Genomic DNA, 25,420 nt, shown 5'->3' with positions numbered 1-25,420 from the left:
GAAGAAACTCAATCAAGGGCAGGTCTTGCATATAATTGGTACTTCTTTGTGTTGGAAGAAACTAGAAACAATTGTAAGTTAGGTAAAATGATCAAACATATAATAAATTTTTTGGATCTTTAAGGTCGGTTTGATTGGGTAAATATCCAGTTAACAATGATTCATCAAAATTAGCAATGTTCCAAAAATGTCATGGCATTTAGTGAGGCTTGATTTCATATGCATTGCCTTTATTTTTACCATTTGAAGCTTCCAAGCTCTTTTGGAAATATGCTGTCTGGTGCATATCAAGGAACACTCCAGTCATTGTTTACATAGAAAGCCTTACTGCAGCTTTTGTTGGCTAGCAAATATGCAATGAGCTTTGAATCTTCATTCAAACAAGGAATATGCCATTGCAGGTCATGGAAGCTTGTACCATATCTTGCACCTTCTAACAACTAATAAGTTTATTATTTCTTGGTTAAACATTTTGAAATTATTAATTTTTTGAAATTATTAAATTTTTTTTCACCAAATACTTGTGATACGACTTTATGACATTCCACCTGCAACGATGAAATCACGATAAAATAAAATGCACAAACCACAGCGGAAAGTTTTTCACTAGCATCAGGTGGTTTATGCATTTCAGTGCCCCCAATGGCAAACAACATGTTTGCTTGAGGGCATGATAAATTTTTCAAGGATTGACACTATGAATGCAAGGGAAGGGCGGTTTCGTAGATGAAACTAAAAATAGGGGTATTTATGGTATTTCAGGTAGGTTTAAAGCGAGGTGCAGTTCAGCCCGATCGCGACTTTTGACCGCCAAACCAAACGGTATCTAACGAATTGCCTTTCTGCGATGGCAACGGGGCGAGGGCAGTGGACGCTCCTCCTCCCCCGATCCGATCCATCTGGCCATGCCTCTTCATCTCAACCGTTCATCTGGACCAGGGAACGACCCCCAGCTTAGTATTGACATTAATTGCGGATCAGAGCTCTACCATTTGGATCTGGATATCTCATAATAGAACATTGGTACTCTACTCGGCCATGCCCATTGATTGCGCCCGTTTGATGCACATACATTTTACTATGCATCCAGGAAAACTTCAAGTGACTTTTTCTTTTCAAATCAAACATAAGAAAAGTTATCCCGTCAAATTAGATGGAACATAATAGTTTTATCCTGCGAGAGGGTCCCACTTTTTACCATGAATTTTTTTTCATAGTAACTTTAACGTTCCAAATTTCACCTTAACATCAAACGGGACCTAAAAGATCAATTGCGCAGGATTTCACAATGTCTAGTTTTAATATATGGGCCTGGTTCAGATCTCGATGTGCAGCACTAATGCAGTCTTTGATGGGAAATGAGCCCGTTTACCAAAACCCGACCCGTTTTGTCCTCCCCAAATGCAAGCCATTCACCAACAAACTTCGATTTATATATATATATATTATCATATTTGTTTGTACATCTGGACCCTATGGCTGATTATCCAAGTCCCACTTATAACCTGATTTAAAGTTAGAATTTGGACCATCTTGACATTTGCCTATATATACGTTATGCTTTCTAATAGATAAAAGTCACATGTGAACATCAGCAGGTGTTTCGTTGTTGCCATTAATGTTACGTGCAAAGTCGAAAAAAAATTGTCAATAAAAGCTTCTTTTAGATTATAATATTTTACAAAGAGCCGGTCAACTTTTGACCCAAATTACAGATAGCCACCTAGCTTTGAAAGCGTTACCTACATCCCCCGGGTCAATAACGTATTTCACAAACAGCCTCTTTTTTCCAGTTACTTTGCGGCATATATAATTTGGATTCAAGTTGGACTTATTTTTAAACGAATAACCTATATTGAATGCCGTTATATTTTGAAGATCGATCAAATTCGGTTCAAAATTTGGCCTCAGATTTAGAAAAAACCCGGATTCAGATTGATTTCAGATTGTGAAATTGGATTTCGAATTCAGATTCAGATATAGCTTTTATTTGTTTGTATTTGAATCAAAATTTGAATCTGAACATGTGAATATTTGAAAAAAACGATATGGTTAAGAATATATATGATTCTCGAATCCGATCCATTGTCATTCTTAGCAGAGCCTAGATCCAACTCAATCTCAATCTGAATTTTGACATGCTGATGTCAGCACAATGTTGAAATTGGGTGCCTATTTATAAAAATTTATGAAAGATAGGTAGTCATTTGCAATTGCTTCAAACATTCAAGCGGGTCTTTTGCAAATTATTGTGCAATTTTTTAAAATATTTTTCAATAACAAATTTCTTCTTCCTTTCAACAATAGATTGTCTTTGCCTTTTAATAAGTAAGTGGACCACATGCAATAAGTAGGGGTAGGAGCAAGAGCAAGGCCCAAGATTGGTGGATGTGCTGATCATTATAACAGAGTTTGATGGAGTGAAAGGTGGCATTGATTGTGGGAGTTCAAAACCTGACTTTGACACACACTCCATGTATCATGTATGTGAGTTGGAGGGACCCATTTCAAGCAGCCGCTGCTCAACATGAAATAAATTAAAACCCCAAGTTCTTCATAAAAGCCCTTCACGTCGTCCGGAGCTTGCAGGGGTCTTTTTTTTTAAATTTACATGTAAATTTTAGAAAAATTTACTTATTTTATATAAAAATTTTAAAAAATTATATTTCAGTTCGTGTCAAAGTTTAGAAACTGTAATTCGGCCCATCTCATGAAAAAAGTATAGCTCTGGACTTGTGGAAAAGGTCCCACTTTGTTGGACGTCTGAATATCTATGAGGAGTGATGGGGTTGGGCCGGCCTCGCAGCCATTTTGGTAGCCCAGGCCTAAGCATGGCCAATGTTCGGCCCAGCTCAGTTTTATTTTAATAAAAAACATTTAAAATATATCTATTATATAAAATACGCAATAAATATATTAATAACCAATAAAAAAATCATCATGCCTGGACAGGAGCCCAGCCCAACCCAAGCTGGAGATCTGAAAGCTCCATGGCCCCAGCTCGGTGACTAAGGGTGGGCTCGGCCCAGCCCGGTAAAGGCCGGCCCGATCCAGCCCGGCCCGACCTGTTTAAAAATAAAAAACAAATTTTATAATCATAAAATATGTTTTAAATATAATATATATTTAATAATAATAAATATATATTATTAAAACAAAAAAATTAAAATATATATATTTTTTAAACTTAAACGGGCCGACCGGGGCCGGCCCGGCGGTGGCCGGGCCCGACGCCCACCCTTATCGTGACCACTCTTAAGTGGAAGCGAAGGAAAAAATCATCAACATTGGTAATCAAACATTTACTTAAAATCTAACCGGAGATTGTTTGAGAAGGGCAATCCTTACGTCTAGAGAAGTTACGTTAAAATAATGCAAAATGAAAGTTAAGAGACGAGTTGAAGGTAAGTTTTGTTATTTTTCTGGGTCAATATTCCATGTTTCTCGTTGTTAATTAATTTTATTATGAGTAGCGTGCAGTTTTCTCCGTAACTTCGGTTGAGGAATTTTTTGTACGAGCGGGAAGAAAAACTGCCAATAATTTTGAAAATTAATGGTACTTAATTTTGGGAGTTTCTTCACTGGTTTCAGATTGAAGGAGGCATCCCCTCCCCTAGTTTATTTTTCTTGAAAGAGATTCATTTTTTAATATTTGTGTACAATTTTTTTGATGATCTTTTTTAGGGTCATTTTCTTTTCGAACCATTAAAAAAAAAAAGAATTACCTTTGGTCTTCCATAGTTTTATGCCTTTTCTATTAGTGATGGTGGTAGGGCTGCACATGAGTCGAGTTGAGTCGAGTCTGAGCTTGAGCTCAACTCAACTCGGCTCGAAAAACTCGATCTAGAACTCGGCTCGAACCTGAGTCGAGCTCCTTATAACAAGCTCGAGCTAAACTTCACTACACAAAATCAAGCTCGAACTCGACTCGTTTACCCCATTTAACTTGTTTAAGCGTTTAACTCATGTAATTAAGTTGTTTAACTCACTTAAGCGTTTAACTCATGTAACTTGTGAAACCAGCTTTTGGCAATATTATATAAAATACCTATTTGTGAGTCAAGTCAAGTATAAACGAGTTGAATTCCTTAAACTTGAGCTCGACTCGTTTATTATTTCGCGTATCTTTGTAAACTCAAACTCGGCTCATTTATAAATGAGTCGAGCACGAGCCGAGTTTTTTTGAGTGAGTTCGAGCCGGGCCCGAGTTGGCTCGGCTAGTTGTGCCGCCTTAGACTGCAGTAGGTCCATTTTGTAAAAATAGTTAAACCATAGAAGGGGCTCCTTATTAGGAGAATTTATCTACAATGCACATTTATCCAGAATTTCAAAAGAGAGCTTCCGATTAATTTATTTTCATTTAAACTTAAGCAAACTAGTCCTTTTGAATGCCTTTCATATTTGCAAAAGACAAAATTTAGTAGTGATATGTTTTGTGCTAAACTAAACTCAATATATGTCTGCATCTAATTTGCTTTATATTTAGCTATTGTGGATGATTTTGGACATGAATCCAGCTTACATTGAAAATATAAACATTTTAGTTGTAAGTAATTTTGGACTCGGACCAACTTATTTTGAGGATGTAACTTAGTTGTTGAAATAGTTTTAAATATGGGTAAAAATATATTTTAGTTATTGAAAATTAACTTGGACGATATCCAACTTATTTTGAAAAATATGGACATTTTAGTTATTCTGGATATTGGTCCAATTGCTTTAAAAATACATTTAGTTGTTGTGAATAATTTTGAATAGTTGTTTTTAAATTTCACGTTTTAGCTGTTCTAAACTGATTTGCATCAATATCCAAATTTGACATAATTTTGGTTCTGCCAAACGAACTTGGATTTGAATATAAGTCCAACCCAGCTGTTCTAAAATATGTATAGTCATTGTAAAAGAATTTGAATATAAGGCCAACTTATCTGAAAATGCATATTTCAGTTGTCATAGACCTATTTAGATTAAGATCCATCATGCTTTAAAAACATATTGGTTGTTGCTTAAAGGGTATTTTGGATTTAATATTTCAATATTGTCAATGAACTTGGATTTACGTTTGATTTGTTAAATATATTTCACTTGTTGAGATGTTTTGGATATGGATCCAACTTGTTTCGAATACATTTTAGATCTTATTAATGGATTTCAACGTATTGTAAACTGATTATATGTTTGAATGGTTTAAAATAGGTGTTTAATTATGTTGTTTTTTTAATGGATCTGGACGTGGGCCTAGCTAAACTATGTGAGTTCATTAGACTAATGGTTTTGAAATTAGAGAAAGAAATTGGAGTATTAAAAACATGCTAAAATTGAACAAGCAGTTATGGCTTTGAGTGATACATTTTATTTGAATATATGGGAACTATTGCCTCAAAAACATGTATTTCTATGCACGCTAATAATTAGAAATATATTTACATGTGGATCCGAATTGTATAAAATTATATACATGCATGCACCTAGGTATCATATCATAGTGACTTTCCTAGCTGATTCATATATGATGGTCATATCATATTATTCTATTGGCTTCGATGGAGCATACGCCTTTATGCAAGATTAAAATAGTAAAGGTACTTGCATTTGGACTTGGATCTAGCTTGACTTGGACATATTATTCTATGTTCGTGGTGCTTGTGCTTTTGTGAAATTATTGATATGCTTAAATAGATATATGATATCTGTATTTTTATAGCAATGAACTAATGCATGTGCTTGTGAACATGTGGTTGATAATTGGTTCTGATGGCCAGAAATTTGTATCATGTCATTTATCTAAGTTTAGATGTGCTGTACATGATGTTCTTAGTTATGTATTGAGCACATACAATAGATGAAGCATATGAGCAAAACAATATACGCATAGAAAGGTATGCTTAAATGTTTGAGCCGTAGCAGCCATAGAATTTCGTGGTAATTTCAATCATCTCTGTGGGATTCAATAGCAAGTGGACAGACTTGGTGATGACCCAAATCCAAGTTTTGTATCCAAATTGGATCTAATTTAGATCCAAAACATCAAATTAAACCTTAATTTTCACTTTTAGATCTAATTTAGATCCATGTAAGCACTTTCAAATCCAATTCAGATTAAAGGTCCAACTTGGATCCAAACAAATCCAATTCAAATCCAAAATTCCATCCACACAAGAACATAACTCATTGTTGCTTTTACCTCCAAAAAGCTCACTTTGGTAAAAAAAATTTTAGGAAATGGTCCATATAGAAAATATGCTAAATTTATGTTTGATAAAGATCAATTGAGATCAATTGATTCTGATGGACATTTAGAGGTCGTTTGATTGTTGTCTACTGGGACATGACAGAGAGGACATTTTGTCCATCACACTACTCTCATGTCCTCATGAGCAATGATGTTTCATATCCACCGTTTGATGATTTTAGGAAGAGAACACTACGTTCATTTTGTTCAGCGTTTGTTTTGCAAATGTTTGTTCTGTCTGTTTTGTCTAACGTTTGTTTCTGTTATGTTCGATTCATCCGTTATATCCGATGTTTGTGTCTTCCATGATAAATTATGTCTGTTTTGTCTGTCATGTCTCATTTTGTTTATGTTTATTCGAACTATTTGTTCTATTCTATGATCAATTTTGTCTATTACATTTGTTATGTCCACTATATGATGACAATAATATATTATTTTTTAAACATGTTATCACACAAGTATAAAATTCATGTAGTGTAGTGTAGACAAAATCCAAGTCTGCAATTACACCTATATGGATAAGAATTATAAGCCCTTTTAATATGGATAAGAATTATAAGCCCTTTTAAATTGACATGCAACAATGAAATAAGATGCAGACTATGCAGATATCAAAAACAAGGAACGATGATTAACCTCCACAGTTTCAACAGTAAGACATCAATAGCTTGTGTTTTTTTTGTCAATAGCTTGAGCTTTTTTATCAGTTTAAAAGTACAACAAAAAATAAGAAAAATTTAAGTAGTACAACTTGGTCCAATCATTCCAGTTCATAAATTGAAGGGTTGGGATATGCCCTTCATGAAGAGGGAAAAAAAAAATATAAGATTTTTTTTATTCATTCCATATGAACAGATCTTTTTTTTTTTTTACATGATTATTGTACGTCTTCAAATTGCCTTTACAAAATTAAATGGTGGGTCGTGGTACCAAGTTCACAGCACGGTTAACACGAGGACCTTGGGGGACAGGTACATCTACGGTTTTTCAAGTACTGAGTCTCAAATCCGACGCTATCAAACACCTCTTTATAAATCAAGAGGAAACGCCCTCGAGAAACCCTCTTTCCTGTGCTTCCAGTCTTCTTTGGCAGCAAAATGGCGAAGAAGAGGAACAAGAAAAAGAATGATGGCGCCGCTCCCATGGAGGTCGCTTCAGAGACACACGAGGATTACATGAAAGGTGGTATCTTCTCTTTCTTGTTCCAGAATTTGCCCCCATGTCCGTATGGATGAAAACCCTATTCCGACATCTCTTTTTCTGTTTTTTTTCCTTTGCAAAAATAAGTTGGGGCCTTTCTTTTCGTTGCCTTTCTTGTTTTTTTTTTCTTTTTTTGGGATAAAAAAGAACAGTTTTGAGTTGTGGGTAGCGTTGTTTCTGTGCTTCAATGGTGAATATCTCGTCTTTGGTTAAATGGTGTTGCTTTGAGCGATGTGACGCCTCATATGAAGCGTGATGAAGTTTGTGAATTTGATACGTTAAGGAAACGAATCAAGCGTCGCCAGGTTCTTGAAGTTCCAGTAACATGACCCGAATTATGAACTTACCGGTGCTCCCTTTTGTTTGCGATTGCGTTTGCCTTGGTTGGTGCTGCGCGTCTTGTAACACTCAATGACGTTCATGAATTTGACCGTATTCTATCTTAAGGGCACGTCTGAAAGGTCACCAAGTTCTTGAATCCAAGTAGCAGACTCGAATTTGTTAAGCTTGCCCGTGTTTTATTTGGGTGGTAAGCGTGCGCATGTTTTTGAATTTCGGTAGCATCAATGGAACTATAAATTTGTTTTCTTCTCGCATTTATGTTGTTGGTTGGGGAGAAACGAGTGAAGCGTCAAGCGTGACCAAGTTCTTGCATGAGTTGAATTGCCAATTCTGTTGTGTTACGATAAGTGTGATGAGTGATCAAATTCTTGAACTAAATCCAATAGCTTGACTCGTATTTGAGCTTCTTTGTCGAGCTAATCAAGTTTCAACATTCATGTAAAGGGCCCTAAGGCCTAACTACTTCGTGGTTGAGCCGTCGGTATGATGGCGACTTGCCATTTCTTGAGTACCAAGACTATGTAATTGCTTGCATGGTAGCTGCTTTAAGAATCTAGGAATGTGTGTTCCTCTCTACGTTGCTATCTACTTTACGTGTAGTGATTGTTGGGTTGAAACTCTGGTCCCTTTGATTCACTGGACATGCAGCCTAGCCAGTCAAACTACAAGCAATGCAAATTTATGAGAAGCTGAGATTAGGAGCTACTTCTACATTTTATGTTGATACTGGTACGCATGCCTAACAAATCATTCCACAAAGGTGTGGCAACTTAGATTTAGCGCTTGTTGGTTACTTGCAGAGCCTGATGTAGAAATGTCAATTTATCGTGATTGAGTTAGTCATTAGTGTATGTTAGTGGGTACATGGACACGTTGGTGTTTAGTCTGTTGATAGCCATTGTTGATTTGAGTATCAGTTGTTGAATGTAGTGACCTAACCTTAGGCATGTGGACACTGAAATGCTTGGCATCTGTCGTCATGTCCAGGTCCTTTTCTTTAGATATGCATAACTTATATTGCTTGAAGGAAATAAGAGGATCCTAGAAGAAGAGCAGCATTACTAGTTCACTAATTTGCATTCATAACCTTACCTGCTTGTGCGCTTTGGTTCTCTAGTGTGGAATTTTGTATTTGCAGTGAAGAGCATAACCTTATGACCTCGAACAGTTGGATATGCTCATACTCTAATTCTATGATATCCATTTGTCATCGATGTCATACAGTTATATTAACTGCTAGCTTAATTTTCTGGGGCTATGTATGTGTGCATGCTAATCCTTGTTCTAGTTCTCCATTCAATTATCACAACCCCAAACCTGGTGTCAAGAATGTGCAACTCAGGTGATCTATTTTATGCATTCTATGTGGCCAAAAATATTGCTGCTTCAACATGGGATGAGGGAAATATGCCACCGACTTTTTATTGCCTTCGTGTACCTTCAAAGTTCAAAGCACTCCCATTTTGCTTGTTTGTTTTCTAGTAACTTAATATTTGATATTACTGACTTATCTGAAATTACCTTCTCCCACATGTAGTGGACGGCAACTCTGGAGTATCTTGTTCGAAGCCTTTTCTTGGTGTTGTTAACAGGTAGATGCTTTTCTGTTTCCTCACTATTACTGAAATGTTTCATGTCATTTATAATAATCCATAGTAACCCCTACAGAAAATTGAAGAAGACAGCCCCAACAAGAAGATCAAAGGCAGTTCGCAAAATGAAGGCCCTGGAAAAGGCTATATCAAAGAATGAAAAGACGGAAGAGAGGATATCGAAGCACAAAAACAAAATATCAAGAATTCGTTCTGCAAAGACTTTGTATGAGTAGAATATTTATGTTAGTGAACATTATTCGTACATACTTTTGGAGCATTTTTGAAACACAACGAGATGATATAATTGTTTGCAATACAATTGATGTCAATCCAGATGTTTAATATATTTATCACATGAATGTTGGTTATTTCTTCTAGTTGACATTCTATCTTTTGTTAAAAATTAGGTGGGTAATGATTCCTATCTAGAATCGCATTGTCTCGGCATTGGTGTAGTTATTGACACATACACATACCTGTAAATTTGTGCTATTTTTTGTTCGGGAAATGTGTATTAGTTGCTTCACCGTTGAGCTTAAGGAAAAATAAACTGTACAATTGTTTCTCCTTGCATTTCACGGCGACTTCTCTGCAGTCCCCTGGTGGTAGGATTTGGACTGCAAAATTTTCTCCAGAGGCTCCGCTGACAACACTTGCAAATTTCATGAAACTAAAAAGGTTCTCTGCCTGACGGAACGTCTGTTTCCTACCATCTGGTGAACTGGGTTGGGTTGTATCAAATTCAGACTGGACAGACATAGGCAGTAAAGGAGAAAATATCATTCTGCATGTTGCAAGCAGACGAGCAAGGGGCAAACATAAAATTAAATAGGATGGGTGGCTGAAGAATGATAATTCAGACAGGTTAAACTCTTGAGAATGCTGGGAGGCTTTTGCTTTGTCTTGCAGGAGGAGGCAACTGGAGATTTATCGACGGCGGGTCACAGGCCCACAACATGCATTGGCTCACAGAAAGGTACACGTACACACGCAAGGGTATTTTCTGTTCACTTCTGAATATTGTATGATTAAACCAGACGTGCACAACACAGATATCTTCTGTTCACTCTATTGTTTCTGGATTCCGAAAGTTGGTGATAAAACAACCTCTTTTCCAAGTAAGGATGATGAAAACAACCTCGGGAACGTGATTTATAGAGAATATTGTCGAAGGTATAAACTGGAAGCTGAAAGGAGGAGCCTGACCTGGCTGGGATATACTCCGTTATTTTTGAAGGTTAGGGATATATTCCATCTGTTGTTCTTATCCTTTACCACTGAAGGGAAAAACTTCATCATCACCAAGGCACCAACCATATATTGGCTGGCTTTCCGATGGTAAAAAACCCTTGGGAGTCCTGCTTGCTGCCAGAGAGAGATTATACTTAAAAACTTTTACTTCATGACAAGGTGTGTTCTTCTTAAGCTTCAAGCAGATCGACAACCTGGTGATATTTACAAGTTGCTGTGCGCAGCTTCTCAACTGAAGGCTCTAGATGACTGCTTCATGTATCTGGAAAGGTGTCTTAAAGGAAGTGGGAATCTTTCTCCGTGACGTTGTTTTTGTATCTGGATTGGACCCGGGTTGGTATGTTCTACTTAATAAACATTCAAACGTATAACGCCAACATGTTTACACTTAACATTGATAATGGAAGTAGTACATGATTCTTGAGAATATGAAAAATGAAGTACCATAAATTCCCATAGAAAGGCCACTTCTTTTTTTACGTTTTCCGAGTATAATCTACTGCTCTTCTACTACTGGCTTCTTATGAATTAATCTAGAAAATGAATGGCCATGGTGGCATTCCACTAGGAGCATTTGTCTTATGATAAGAGAAACGACGTCCACGGTACAAATCATGGCATATAACACCACAAATACACACATTTTTAAATGTGAGTACCTTTTGAATGTAAAATCATTTAAAAAAAACTTTAAAAGGAGTGTCATACACTTGGCCCGGTAAGTTGGCTTGATTTGATGACAACCTGAAAATTGGGACTTGGTTAAAGCTCACTTTTGAGAAAATTTGGTATTCAAGTTTTCATAAAACTGATTTTTTTGATACCTAAAGTCAATAATTAATTTGTGCCCCCTTTGTCCTAGTTCGCAGTGGTTTAACGTTGTTTTCATAAATCCAGGTCAGATGCATAATGTGTGAAAACAGAAGACTTAAAAAAAAAAAAGACCATGAAAATCTCATATTTAAATTCAATTTTATGAACTCAAAAGCCTCATAAACATTGTTTTTTATGATTCTTTTTTTATTGATCATTTAAACATGCTGCATTCTGTACCCTTTTTTATAATGGTAAAATACGCGGCAACCTTTTTCACGACAATGTTTGTCCTCTAATGCAAAGCGAGCCATCTCCTTTCAAGATGATAACTTAGTAACAACGTTGGAATGAGCCAAAATCCTTTGAAGGTAATGATGCAGCTTTTGAGCTCAGTTAGAAGGTTTTTTAATATCTAACCCACCATGAATTACTTGTCAAGTGAGCTACATTTGGGCTCAAATGAGCCGGGGGTTAACCATCCACGTTCAAAAACAGATTTTCAAAAGGCTTCCCTACTCCCCTTGTTTTGGGGCTCTCTGTTTGAAAGGGCGGTGAGCTGTTCTTCGCTCAGCAAAACCACTTACATTTTTACAGTGTAGGGAGTAGCACCTATGAAAACCAAAGTAAGGACGTAATCCTGATCAGCTTTGCTGCGTCCCTTAAGACCAAGTGAGCCACATAATGATAAGGTTGCATTGGCAAGAGATAGAGGCAGAGCCAACAAAATTTGCTTGAGGGGGCCGAATTAAAGTTTTTAAATGTTAATTAGAGCTGAAATATCATTTTTCAAAATTTTTATATAAAACAAGTGAAATTTTTTAAAATTTACATGTAATTTTTTTTTTTAAGTGGGGCCGAAGTCCATGCGGGCCCCTACCTTGGTTCTGGGCTTGGCAAGAGATGATCTGTCAAATGGTATACATTTTATTCACTATGGGGGTGTTTGGATTTTAGATTCATAAATTTAATATACGGCAAAAGATTCCCGCTAAAGATCATGGCTCATGAACTTGAATAGTTGTCTTTGTTTCATCATGGATATGAGATCTACAGCGATTTCTATAGATTTAAGATCGGATCACCCCCCATCCAACATTAAATCCATGGTTTTTCACGTGTAAGGTGGATTTAAGATAAGCTTAATTGAGACTTTTAGTCTGTTCAAAGTGAGAATTCTCCGAAGCACATCTTTTGATGCAGCCTCATCCCAAATTATCAAACTCAACCTTATTGTAAAAAAAAAAAATTACTTTGAAAAGCTAATCATTTTGGCTTAATTTTGAAACTGCGTCTTATGTTCAAGAATTTCTTGATATGGCCCACACTTTTAATGCCCAACCGCCAAACCCCTTATCTGCCCTTCCTCTATCTTGATTTCGAAGGTACAAGATCTTGAAAGTCATGTGACTTCAAAAACGTTGGTTCATATTAAAAGTTTCAAAAACGTTGGTTCATATTAAAAGTTTTGAATTATGAGCAATCCCCTTTTGAAATTACTATTAAAACCGTGGATCCTAAATGAAAATTGCTTCTACTTGTTGTTATTTGGCAGGCAGGCTTCCATCTCACCAATGCCCCATAAAAGAAGTGTATATCACGAGCCTGCCATCTCTTTGTAGGCCTAGCCTAGGCCCAGCTGAACATCCGAAACTGAAGTTCCGGCCTGACCTGATGAAAATTTATAAATACATATTTGCAACATAAAATATTATACAAATATAATTAAATTATAATAAAATATTATAATTATATATAAAAATCAATAAAAAGAATATTAAAAAATTTTATGGGCCGAACCAGGCTTAGTCAGGCCCCAATAACTTATTGAATCGAACCGGTGCCTTTTTTTTTTTTAAGTTGGGTCAGGAGTATCCGTCGGGTGCCCAGCCCAATGCCCGAACTTATTTTTTTGCTTAGGGGAAAAAACAAACATATATTCTCATGGATCAAACATTACCTTCAAATGTTCTTTCCAAACTTACCAATACAAATTCTGGCAAAAGTTTATGATCAGGATGAACGGTAGCTGTTGGAAGAAACCACCCTTACTTTGTTGGCTATGAAAATGAGACGATTGGAGGATCCAAAGTTGGTAGCCCGTCATGCATTCGTAGGGATGTCAACATATTAGATTTGAATCAGATGTATATATTACTACTGTACCTACATATTTAGATTCAAATTCATACTCAAATTTAGATGAAAAAATATATACTATATGTGAATCCAAAATCCAAATTCACAATCCAAATCTGATTTTTGGATTAACCTGAACTTGATTTTTAAACTGTCATGTTATAAACGTTGAACATACGACGATCATATAAAACTATATCCGATCGAATTCCAGGTTCAAATGTCATTCTTCCTTATATCCCAATCAGATCTGAATTCTTAATTGGCAATCAATTTTTTTTATATCCATATCAATGCTTTTATGAGTTTGATTAGATGTAATCTTTAAATAAGATTGATTGACATCCCTATGTAAAAGCGAGGAGGAGGGCCGAACATGTGTGGGCGAACACAGGTTACCTCCTTCACTTCATTCAAGGTCGAGAGGTAAGTTTAATTAACAAAAGGACAAAATAATTAGTGGCAGAGCTGGATGGCCGTGACTAAATGTCTTAAAAAGTAGACACAGTTTTACGTCCCCAGTTGAAGGTAAGCCTCGACCATGAAGTTCCATAATGATTTTTTTTTTTTTGCTCCTAACGTAATCATATAAAATGTGAAGCTCTTCAACAGGGATTAATTAGACTCCGCTGATTAATTATGTTTAAATGTTATATTATATTATATTTTTATATATGTTTTATTCAACACCCCCTAAAAGATATAATCCATGAAGTAACTCATCAAAGGAAATGCATGAACTATATTGCCTAATACAAATATTTGAAGTAATTTAGTACAAATATTGACGATACAATGTAGAGTTCTAACTTGATTCGTTTGACTTGTTTATGTTAACCATATCTCATTTCTTTTAACTATTGAAAAAAACAAGTCCACGTTTTTGATTATCCCAAACTTTTTGGTATACTTTTGAAATAATTTCTTAATTTGCTTTTATAAAACTTCCTGACAAACTTTAAGTGGATAAAGTGTTGGGCGAAGGATTAGGTTTTTTTATCGTCACACAAAAAATTTTTTTGAAAAACATAATAACCGTCGCAAAAAGCGGTTCGCCTTTGTGACTAACGAATTGAAGCGCTCCCAGAAACCAAAGCGTCAGTAAAAGCCAGCCGCGGAAATGAACTATTTGGGTAACTAACTTCCATTTGGCAGCTACCAGTGGCATATCTGTAAATTTGCAATGAGAACTGGACCCCGACCGAGGGGACGAGTGTAGAGGGGTGAGAGAAGCCGTGGGCAGAGAGACAAAAGGGCGAGAGGACTCGGAGAGAGAGAGAGAGAGCGAGGGGTTTCGAGGAAAAATGAGCGGCGAGGGACAGCGAACGAATGTGTGAGGGGGTGTGTCCGATGTGTGCTTTTGGGTGAGAAAAGTGTGGGGGAGCGCGTTACGTGCCTGCATGACCCTCCCAGTCCATGCATACGAGTCGCCGGGAACCACCGGCGGTCGGTGACGGCGTTCGCCGGCGAAGCGGCAGCGGAGAATAGGCGGGTGCAAAGGAGAATCGAGGTCGAGTGAGGCGAACTGGGAATAAACCCTCGCCATGTCCGTATCGCTTTGTTTCTGTTTCTGCCTATTTCATTAACTGCTTTCCCTTTTCGGTTTCCCTTTTTTGAAGAAATTGCGAGGGAGGCTCTTTATTTCTTCCCGCTGTCCATTGGTTTGCTCGAGGAATGCCCTCCGGTATATCTGAATTTGTTTTTCCTTTTGTGTTTGTGGGATGGAAGGATGTCGGAGAGCACTTCTCCTTTGAAGGTTTGCTTCAACCCGCAGTGCCGCGCTTCCGGAGCGGAGAAATGGCGGAAGGGGTGGATGCTGAGGTCCGGTGAGATCGTGGAGCTTTGCTACCGCTGCGGGTAAGTTATTTCGTGTTTTTGACATGATTGTGTGTTTTTCTCTTATTTATGGCCTTTTGCTAGCTGGAGATTGAAGGACGAACTGTCGTCTCGTTTTTTGCTATTTCTCTTTTTCTCGCTCGACCGATTCTACCCGCGCGATGAGGCGTCCGGCTCTAGTTTTTCTTTTTTGAAACACTCTCCCGCTTCTTCGTGCTTGCAAGATCTTTGGAGTGTAGTCGAGGATTCTGTTTCGAATGGTCTTGCTTGTTTTGACTTCCTGCTGAGAATTTTGCTAATTCTTTCGATATTGTGCAACAAATTGCGTAAAGACGTTGTCCTTCACCTGTAATGATCACGTTTTTTCGATGTATGATTGGGCTGAAAACTGAAAAGGAGGGGATATGTTTTTTTTGTTGTTATGTATAAAATTTTCGAGGCAGCATCTTAACCGTGTCATGGTTCGTCGAATTCTGCTTGAACATGGGACTTGGTGAGTTTTAGCTTCATTCGTGTTTTTCTTTCCGCATTCGTAGCAGAGGAGCTCAATGCATGCTATTTATGGATTTGCACGGTTTCTCTTCAACCTATTTCAAAATAGCGCGCAACTTCAAAAGCTAAGGCAGACACGTGGATTTGGCCGATCGCAGCTTTTCTCACCTAAATAGACGTGATAAATATACAAATTTTATCGACTCCCTTCTGATTCTGAGGCTTCTGATCTCGGAGTGCTGTCTGAATATGAGATCTAATTTTTCTCTTATGAAGTTGTACGATTAGAATTCCTTCTATAAATGCATAGAGAAAGCATAAATGACCTCAGGTCATGTTTTTGCTTGAAATTCCAGAGGAGCCTCTTGAAGGTACATATGCCTGGTCTCTCTCTCTCTCTCTCTCTCTGTGTGTGTGTGTGTGTGGCGCTCTCTCTCTTGAATTGGGTCTTACGATTCTTCATTGAAGCCAGTTTGGCGGTTTGCCTTTCCATGTCCTTTGCGCTAATCAAATGTCAACAATTTTCCGGCCATCAAGTTGCTGGTTTTTCATTTCCATACGTAATTGATGGAATGTAAACTTTCTTGTATCAAGGGCATCCGTGCTTCACTTGTTCCTTCTCTACCTGCTCACAAAATTTTCATACGACTGTTTATATCTGTCCTTGTTGAGGCCATAATTATCTGTCTTCCTCCCGCCAAGATAAGAAAACCAAAAATAAAAACCTACCAACATTTTCTCATTGCTGAAAAAGATATACAAAACCAAAGATGATTAAGTAGCATAGGCTAAAAGAAGGAATGGATAATAAAAAGGAAGTGGAACTATGCGCTGAAAGAAAATTTTTAAAGCAAATACGTAATTAAAACACGAAAACAGCATGTAGTTTTGAAAATCTTTGACCAGACCATCTATATAGAAAAATACCGGTTTGCGTATTTTTCTGCATTCCTTGATGTGTTCTCATACTTTTTTGGGGGGGTTCTACTGTAGTTCTGCATATGAAGAACAGAGATTCTGTGAAGATTTTCATGCTGATGTTGCTGGGTGGAGGAACTGCGAAACATGTGGAAAGGTTGGAGACTGAAACCTGAAAGATTTGTTCTTGAATTATTTATGGACCTTATATGATATTTCTGTCAATGTACGTGCACAGCTTTTTGGATATTGTCTGTTTACCAGCGACAGTTATTTCCTTGACAGCGTTTGCATTGTGGGTGCATTGCTTCAGTTCACAGATACTATCTTCTTGATGCCGGTGGAGTAGAATGTGTCATTTGTGCCAAAAAAAATGTACCTGGTGTGGTAAGTCTTGATATATTTCCATAAGTAGTATGTGCACTTTTATGGCTCTTAATTGTTTCTCTTATTGAAGTGAATGTCAATCTATGTGGCGATTGGAGTCATTGGACCATGGTTTCTGCATCTCTTTCATTAGGGATCCTTGCCTATCAGACATCTTATAGTAGCAATCACCTTTTGGTTTAGGAAGTTGCTGCAGCTTATGCCTTGAACATTCTGTAATATTCAGAAGGGTTTACATTGTCAGTGCACTTTGTTTTGACCTTTATGATGGCCTTTGCTCCAGCCTCCAATGAAGTCAGTAGCTTTGTGTTCCATTTTTGTTTTTCATGTTCTACTTGTTAAATTTTAAGTTTCAGCATATTTTAAAATGGTCATCTTAGAATAAAGAGTCAGTCTGAGAGATGCGTAGAAAATATGCAGGCTGGTTTGGTCCAAGATTTCAAAATCTGAGTCATCCTAGAGGCAAAATCATGTAATTCTACTGGAAATCAAGCTGCAAAACTAGGGTCATAAGATCATCGCATGCTCTTTTCATTTCCTGTGGATGCTTTTGCAAATTGGTCTAATCTTATATTTTTCCCATTTTTTTCCCACACAAATTTGCTTTCTAGGAACAGAGCCTGTTCAGACCACCATCTTGGTTTCCTTCTCTGTCTCACCTTGATGGCCTGACAGATCAGTCTTCGAAGGTATGGGGTCAGATTCCACCGACAGGATCTGATCTCAGACAGCTACAGAAACTGCCCCTTGTTTGGCACTATATATCCCAGAATTCTGAGTCATATCCAGGGATGAGACATCCTGATGCTGGAAATCCAAGTGATAGATTTCCAGGTAAAGTGTGCCCTGCAACCTGCTCCATGGAGAAGAAGAATGTCGAAGACTCCCATGAAAAGGATTCAGACAACAGTCACAGTACCATGAAGTTCCATATTTATGATAATCTTGGCAATAGGATTTCAGATGTTGGTCACGATAGCTCTTTCGTTCAGGAGGCATATATGGATGGTTTGAGGGATCCTAGCTACATTGCAGGAAGAAAGAGCAATGAAGCTGGAAAAGTTATTTCTGCAGAGGAGTTTGGAAGGAAAAAATCTGTTAATGTTCCTACATGTGAACCACAGGATTCATATCTCAATATAAAACATTTACCTAGCTTGTTGAAAGATGGCATTTCAAATGTTTCTGGTCCTTCTCTGCCTTTCTCAAGGGAAACCAATTTGAAACATTCAAATGATCCTCAACAACAGGGATACTTACAATCGTCGCAGAAGCAATACTTTTCTACCTGCCATGCAGGTCTAGGGTCTTCTAAGGAGACACAAAGTCAAGTTAGCTCTATCAGCTCTTACACTGATGGAAAGGTGAAAAATCAGTCAATACTTTCTCGATACTGCCCAAGGATCACTGCTCAAGAGCTTCAGAAAATATCCGGAAAGTATCCATCATATTGTTTTAATATTCTTAGATGTTTATTTTTAAATTGTTATACTTTATATATTTGCAACATATTGAAGCACTTTCACATCTTTGTTTTATTTGCCTGTTTATATCCAGTTGAAATTTGTGATCCTTGACCTTTTCTTAGCTCAAATTCTGTTGTCACTCCTTTATTTGAGAAAATGTTAAGTGCTAGCGATGCAGGTCGTGTAGGACGCCTAGTGCTACCAAAAAAATGTGCAGAGGTAAACTTTATAAATTTTCTTTTTATATATTCTTTGAAATTGGTGTCAAGGAATGATCTAACTTTTGTGATTCATTCTTCACTTACTAAGAATACATGAAGTATAACAGTCACAAAGAATACATATAATACCAAAAAGGCACTAAGGCCAAGTGAAGAAGAGTAATACTCATTCAATAAACAATATAAAGGCTGTAAAACACAGCTTATTCTTTACAAAGACTGTTACAAGGATATTTATAAGAGAGAATAAGAAGAGATGAGCTAAACTAGCCGTTGGGCTAGTTCCAACAGCTCTTAATAGAGCTGTTGGAACTGCCAACGGCTAGTTTGGCAGAAATAATAAAAAAATAAAAAAATAAAAAATAAAAAATAAAGAGAAAAGAAAGAAATAAACTAAATCCTAAACTAATTCCTAAGTCCTAACTAATCCTAAACTAGCTCTTAACTAAGATAATACCTAATTAAGAGATAACAACAATAAGAAATCATATTTCTTAACACCCCCCCTTAAACTTACGGTGCTATCACCGAAAGTTTATCTAAAAGAAAGTTGAATCTGGGAGAACATAGAGGCTTTGTGAAGAAATCAGCCAGCTGGAACTCGGAGGAGACATATGGAAGTTTGATAGTCTTCTTCAAAAATTCTTCACGAACATAGTGACAGTCCATTTCTATATGCTTTGTTCGTTCATGGAATGTTTGATTCTTGGCAATGTAGATAGAACTCTTGTTGTCGCAGCATAAATCAGTGGGTTCTTCTATCTTTATTCCCATATCAAGGAGCATTTGGCGAAGCCAGACAATTTCCATAGTTGTAGAAGCCATGGCTCGATATTCAGCTTCAGTAGAGGATAGTGAGACTTTCTGTTGCTTTTTGCATTTCCATGAGATGAGTGATTCTCCTAGAAAAACACAAAATCCAGTAGTTGAGTGTCTATCATTAGGATCTCCTCCCCAATCAGCATCAGTATAAGCAATCAAGTTCAAGGAGGAAGAGGAAGACATAAATACTCCCTTGTTTATTGTTCCCTTAATATATCTGATGATACGAAGAACAGCTCCCATATGAACGGTTGATGGAGCATGTTGAAATTGACTCACAGTATGAACTGCATGAGCAATGTCAGGCCGAGTGATGCTAAGGTACATCAAGGATCCCACAAGTTGTCGGTAAGGAGTGGGATTGGCAAGTGGAACTCCATCATCAATCTTCATCTTGCTTCCTACTGCTTCAGGAGTTTCTGTGACCTTATCATCTGTTATGCCTGATTTAGCAATGATCTCTGCAGCAAAATTAGTTTGTGACAAAAAATATCCTCTAGTAGAGTATGCAACCTCAATACCCAAGAAGTACGTTAGAAAACCTAAATCTTTCATTTCAAAAGTTTCTTGTAGTAATTTCTTACATTCTTTAATACCTTCCTTATCACTACCTGTAATGATCATATCATCAACATACAGTAGAAGAATTATGATACCTGCAGTAGTATACTTAACAAACAAGGCAGTGTCAGTTAAGCAAGAATGAAACCCATAATCAGAAATAACAGAATTAAAACGGTCAAACCAAGCTTTAGGAGCTTGTTTGAGGCCATAAAGAGCCTTCTTAAGTCTAAGAACTTTCCTTTGAGGAACAGACAACCCTGGTGGTACTTCCATATAAACCTCTTCCATAAGATCCCCATTTAAAAAGGCATTTTTAACATCCATTTGATAGATATTCCAGTTTTTAACAGATGCTAAAGCAATAAGGGTCCTAACAGTAGTCATTCTAGCTACAGGGGCAAATGTTTCCTCATAGTCAATACCATATTCTTGAGTGTAACCTTTGGCAACAAGCCTTGCTTTATACCTTTCTAGGGATCCATCACTTTTAGTTTTCACCTTGTATACCCACTTGCATCCAATAGTCTTTTTCCCTATAGGTAAATCTTGTATTTCCCAAGTTTGGGCTTTTCTCAAGGCATCCAATTCTTCTAACATGGCATTCTTCCACTCAATATATTTGGATGCTTCATTAAAAGTAGAAGGTTCAAAGTGAGAGTGAATGGCATTAATTCTAGCTCTATGAGATGGAATAAAAGTTTCATAAGACACAAACCTATTGGGTTGTCTTACATTTCTAGTGGATCTCCTAAGGTTTTCTCCACTTTGAGTTGGTTGGAGATCAATGGTCTCATGATGTTCTTCTTCACCAACTTCTTGTTGCCGGTTTCTTCTATGATAAGTGATTATATCCTTGGCCATTCTACTATCATTACCACCAGTGTTGCTATCATCACCATCATGCATTTCATCATCACATTGAGAAAGGAACTTAAATAAAAAGGAATAATCATTATTGTGTTGTGACTCCCCACAATTTTTAAAACCACTTTCATCTTCACAAAACCTTACATTCCTTGAGACAATGATCTTGTCTTTAATTGAGTCATAACATTTGTAGCCTTTTTGGGTTTCAGAATAACCAATAAAAGCACATTCAATAACTTTTGAACTTAGCTTATCAGCCTTGTCATTAAGAACAAAACATTTGCATCCAAAAATACGAAGTCTATTGAAATCGGGTTCATACTTGAATAATTTTTCAAACGGAGTGGTATTATGTAAAACTTTTGAAGGCATTCTGTTTATAAGATAAACAGAGGCAAGTGCGGTTTCAGCCCAAAAGTTTTTAGGCACATTTTTGGAAATAAGAAGGGTTCTTGTTGTTTCAATTATGTGCCTATGTTTTCTTTCTGAAAGTCCATTTTGTTGAGGTGTTCTTGGACAAGATTTTTGGTGGACTATCCCATAGTTTTTCAAATATCTTTCGAACTCATTTGAAATGTATTCACCTCCGGAATCAGTCCTTAAAATTTTTAATTTAGCATTGAATTGTGTTTGTACTAACATGTGAAAATTTTTGAATATCTCAAAAACTTCGGATTTATATTTTAGGAAATATATCCAACAATACCTAGTGAAGTCATCAACAAAGATCACATAATATGATAGCCCTCCTTTTGACATGATAGGAGAGGGTCCCCATACATCGGAATGAACAAGCTCAAAAGGCAAAGAAGAGAAGAAGTTCCTTTCTCCAAAAGATAAAGATTTCATTTTTCCATGTATACAATCATTACATTTAAAATTTTCAATACAAATATTCTTGGTAGGGTTCATCATAGACAATTTTCTAACATTTGGATGACCTAATCTTTGGTGCCAAACATTGATGTCCACATTTTCAACATAGTGACAAAACTTTTCTTTGGGGATGCATAAATTGTCCATGTAGTAAAGGTCCCCTTTTCTAAAACCTTCCCCAATCAATCTCCCGGTTTGGTGATCCTGCACCAAACATTTATTTGATGAGAAAACAACATCAAATCCAAGATCTGAGATTTGTGACACAGAAAGTAAGTTAAGATTAAGTTTAGGAACATAACTAACTTTTGGAACAAAAAATTTTTGTTTTCCAAATTCTTTTTCAAAATTCCCAATCCCTTTAACACTTAAAGAAGTTCCATCGGCGGTAACAACATTTGATTCTTTTCTTGTTCTTTCAAATTTGGTCAAAGATGATATATTTGGTGTCATATGAAAAGATGCACCAGAATCTAAAAGCCAAGAAAACATACCAGGAGTGTTGGAGATGGATGCCGTTGTTGCTAGTGCTCCGGAATTTGACTCCTTGATCATGGGTTGAAGGGCTGTCATGATTTGATTCAACGTTGTGGATATAGATGATAGATCACATCCTTCATTTGTGACATTTGCGGCCTTTCTTTGATCAAATTGTCTAATGTTGTAATGTCCACCTTGAGGAAATGAAATTCCCCGGTTGTGTTGCCCTCCTTGTGGATATGAAGTTCCTCCTTTGAGAAAATTTCCTCCAAGATTCCGCGATTGTCCTTCATTGTTGTTCAACTTTGGGCAACTAGGTCTTATGTGACCCGGTTCATGACAAAAGTGGCAAATAACTTTATATTCTCCTCTAATTTGATTCTTAAAGTGAGGAGGTCTAAAAGACTTGATGTTGTTTCCAGGTCTAGAGGCGGCTAAGGCTCTTTCTTCTTCTTGTTTTGAGACAAGAACACTATCTTTATCCATTTCTTTGGATAATTTCATTCTAGTTTCCTCTCCACTTAGCTTTGTAAGAAGTTCATGAATGAGTGGAGGAGAGGATGAAGAAAGAAGGGCTGACCTTATTTGTTCAAATTCGGGCCGTAGCCCTTGAAGGAATTGAAAAAACCGAAATTCATCTATTTCATTTCTTCTAATCTCATGGCATTTGCAGTCCAACCCTAGTTCGGGACTTAGTTGATCTAATTCATTCCATACACTAGAGATTTCCATGAAAAATTCTCTAACATTTTTCTCTCCTTGCTTGATACTTTGGGCCTTTTGAATCAAAAGATACTTTCGGGCCATATCTTTTTGGGTGAACATTCCCTTAAGATATTCCCAAACTTCACTAGCCTTTTCATAATACATAAGATTTTGGGCAATTCTAGGTTCAATACTTCCATAAATCCATTCTTTAATCCTAGAATTTTTAGCTTCCCAATCGTCTAATTTTTTGTAATATTCATTCATAGCATTTTGTCTTTCCACTCCATCTAGTTGTTTTTCAATCCCATTTTCTATTTTGGTCAACTTGAGAGTGGGAGGGATAGACGTACCTCTTATGAAGCCCCATAAATATTTTCCTTTGATATGCATTTCCAAACATTTTGCCCATAGTGTATAATTGGTTCCGTCAAGCTTGTATGGAGCATAATAGCTTCCTCCTTCAATTGAAACTTTGGAGTCTTCCATGAGAGCAATACTTGAAACAATAATCTCCAAGGAAGTCAAGAAAAAACTCTTCTAGAAATTTCACCAAACAGTTGGTGAGCAACCGCAGCAAAAAGGCCTTCAAGAAATTATATCCTCCAGCAAAGAATCTCTTCAATCAAACCAGCAACATAAAATCTCAGCAGCAGCCTTTAACAAGCTTTGAGAATCAGCCCAATGGCTCTGATACCATGTGAAAAGTGACTATAACAGTCACAAAGAATACATATAATACCAAAAAGGCACTAAGGCCAAGTGAAGAAGAGTAATACTCATTCAATAAACAATATAAAGGCTGTAAAACACAGCTTATTCTTTACAAAGACTGTTACAAGGATATTTATAAGAGAGAATAAGAAGAGATGAGCTAAACTAGCCGTTGGGCTAGTTCCAACAGCTCTTAATAGAGCTGTTGGAACTGCCAACGGCTAGTTTGGCAGAAATAATAAAAAAATAAAAAAATAAAAAATAAAAAATAAAGAGAAAAGAAAGAAATAAACTAAATCCTAAACTAATTCCTAAGTCCTAACTAATCCTAAACTAGCTCTTAACTAAGATAATACCTAATTAAGAGATAACAACAATAAGAAATCATATTTCTTAACATATCCATCATATTGTTTTAATATTCTTAGATGTTTATTTTTAAATTGTTATACTTTATATATTTGCAACATATTGAAGCACTTTCACATCTTTGTTTTATTTGCCTGTTTATATCCAGTTGAAATTTGTGATCCTTGACCTTTTCTTAGCTCAAATTCTGTTGTCACTCCTTTATTTGAGAAAATGTTAAGTGCTAGCGATGCAGGTCGTGTAGGACGCCTAGTGCTACCAAAAAAATGTGCAGAGGTAAACTTTATAAATTTTCTTTTTATATATTCTTTGAAATTGGTGTCAAGGAATGATCTAACTTTTGTGATTCATTCTTCACTTACTAAGAATACATGAAGTACCATTGATTTCAGACTGATCTAATACTTCCTCATAGGATGTATCAATGTGCATGAGCACGCATGCCCTAATATGCATGTTTTGGTTTGGTGTGTTTTGTGCAATAATCAGATGGTTCAGTTGAAGACATTTACCTTTCTATCATTTTGTGCTGCTTCTTCATTGGATTACTGATCATTATCAGCCCTTCTGATCGGCTTTGAATTGTTTTTGAATTTTAACCATGACTAGGCATACTTCCCAGCAATTTCACATCCTGAAGGATTGCCTCTTAGAATTCAAGATGCAAATGGAAAGGAATGGGTATTCCAGTTTCGATTTTGGCCTAACAATAACAGCAGGATGTATGTGTTAGAAGGTGTAACATCTTGCATTCAGTCTATGCAGCTGCAAGCTGGTGATATAGGTAACGATAGACTCCTAACTGATGTCATTGCTTTAGTCGGCTTTTATTTATTCTCATTGACTTCTTTTCTGCCGATAGGAGAAACTATTACATTTGAAAAGTATGCATTCCATGTAATGCTACATTTAACAGGTCTTGGACCTTGGCCTATGTTTTGCATGAATATCTGATATATTTTGTTGAGCTTATGCATACGCGATCATTTGGTACCCTTAGTTTTCACAAAATTTTGGTTTCGCACTTAAAAAATGATGTCACATATGGAAGATAAAAGTAATAACTCGAAGATTGGACTTTATTCTTCAGCTACAAGTTAAGTATGTCTGAATGTTGGATAGATACGT

At 36.7% G+C, this 25,420-nt stretch overlaps 2 protein-coding genes across 5 annotated transcripts in view; both read left to right on the top strand.

The window, feature by feature from the left end:
• The first annotated feature begins 7,256 nt into the window (after positions 1 to 7,256).
• LOC116263788 (uncharacterized) lies at positions 7,257 to 9,749 on the top strand. Its single transcript, XM_031643568.2, has 3 exons — positions 7,257 to 7,417; positions 9,315 to 9,369; positions 9,446 to 9,749. Exons 1-3 carry the CDS (start codon positions 7,333 to 7,335, stop codon positions 9,603 to 9,605), a joined length of 300 nt encoding a protein of 99 aa, XP_031499428.1. The 5' UTR covers positions 7,257 to 7,332; the 3' UTR covers positions 9,606 to 9,749.
• Positions 9,750 to 14,832: 5,083 nt separating this feature from the next.
• The window catches only part of LOC116264422 (B3 domain-containing transcription repressor VAL1-like), a 28,940-nt gene continuing 18,352 nt past the window's right edge, over positions 14,833 to 25,420 (top strand). For 2 of the 4 annotated variants that reach the window (XM_031644625.2, XM_050080649.1), the window contains exons 1-7: positions 14,833 to 15,121; positions 15,304 to 15,432; positions 16,897 to 16,978; positions 17,107 to 17,208; positions 17,820 to 18,646; positions 18,797 to 18,893; positions 24,902 to 25,076. In XM_031644625.2, coding sequence (XP_031500485.1) covers positions 15,120 to 15,121; positions 15,304 to 15,432; positions 16,897 to 16,978; positions 17,107 to 17,208; positions 17,820 to 18,646; positions 18,797 to 18,893; positions 24,902 to 25,076 — 1,414 coding nt within the window. In that variant the 5' untranslated portion in view covers positions 14,833 to 15,119. Of the gene's footprint in view, positions 15,122 to 15,303; positions 15,433 to 16,896; positions 16,979 to 17,106; positions 17,209 to 17,819; positions 18,647 to 18,796; positions 18,894 to 24,471; positions 24,569 to 24,901; positions 25,077 to 25,420 lie in introns of all 4 variants that reach the window. The other 2 variants (XM_050080648.1, XM_050080647.1) reach the window with 2 other exon arrangements.

The sequence above is a fragment of the Nymphaea colorata genome, chromosome 11 (assembly GCF_008831285.2).
Source record: "Nymphaea colorata isolate Beijing-Zhang1983 chromosome 11, ASM883128v2, whole genome shotgun sequence".
Lineage (NCBI taxonomy): Eukaryota > Viridiplantae > Streptophyta > Magnoliopsida > Nymphaeales > Nymphaeaceae > Nymphaea > Nymphaea colorata.
This window is presented reverse-complemented; position numbering and strand designations above follow the sequence as displayed.

Coding starts and splice junctions, on each gene's coding strand:
- LOC116263788 (XM_031643568.2), top strand. CDS start 7,333: ATGGCGAAGAAGAGGAACAAGAAAAAGAATGATGGCGCCGCTCCCATG. Junction 7,418..9,314: donor ACACGAGGATTACATGAAAG/GTGGTATCTTCT, acceptor TCCCACATGTAG/TGGACGGCAACTCTGGAGTA. Junction 9,370..9,445: donor TTTCTTGGTGTTGTTAACAG/GTAGATGCTTTT, acceptor TAACCCCTACAG/AAAATTGAAGAAGACAGCCC.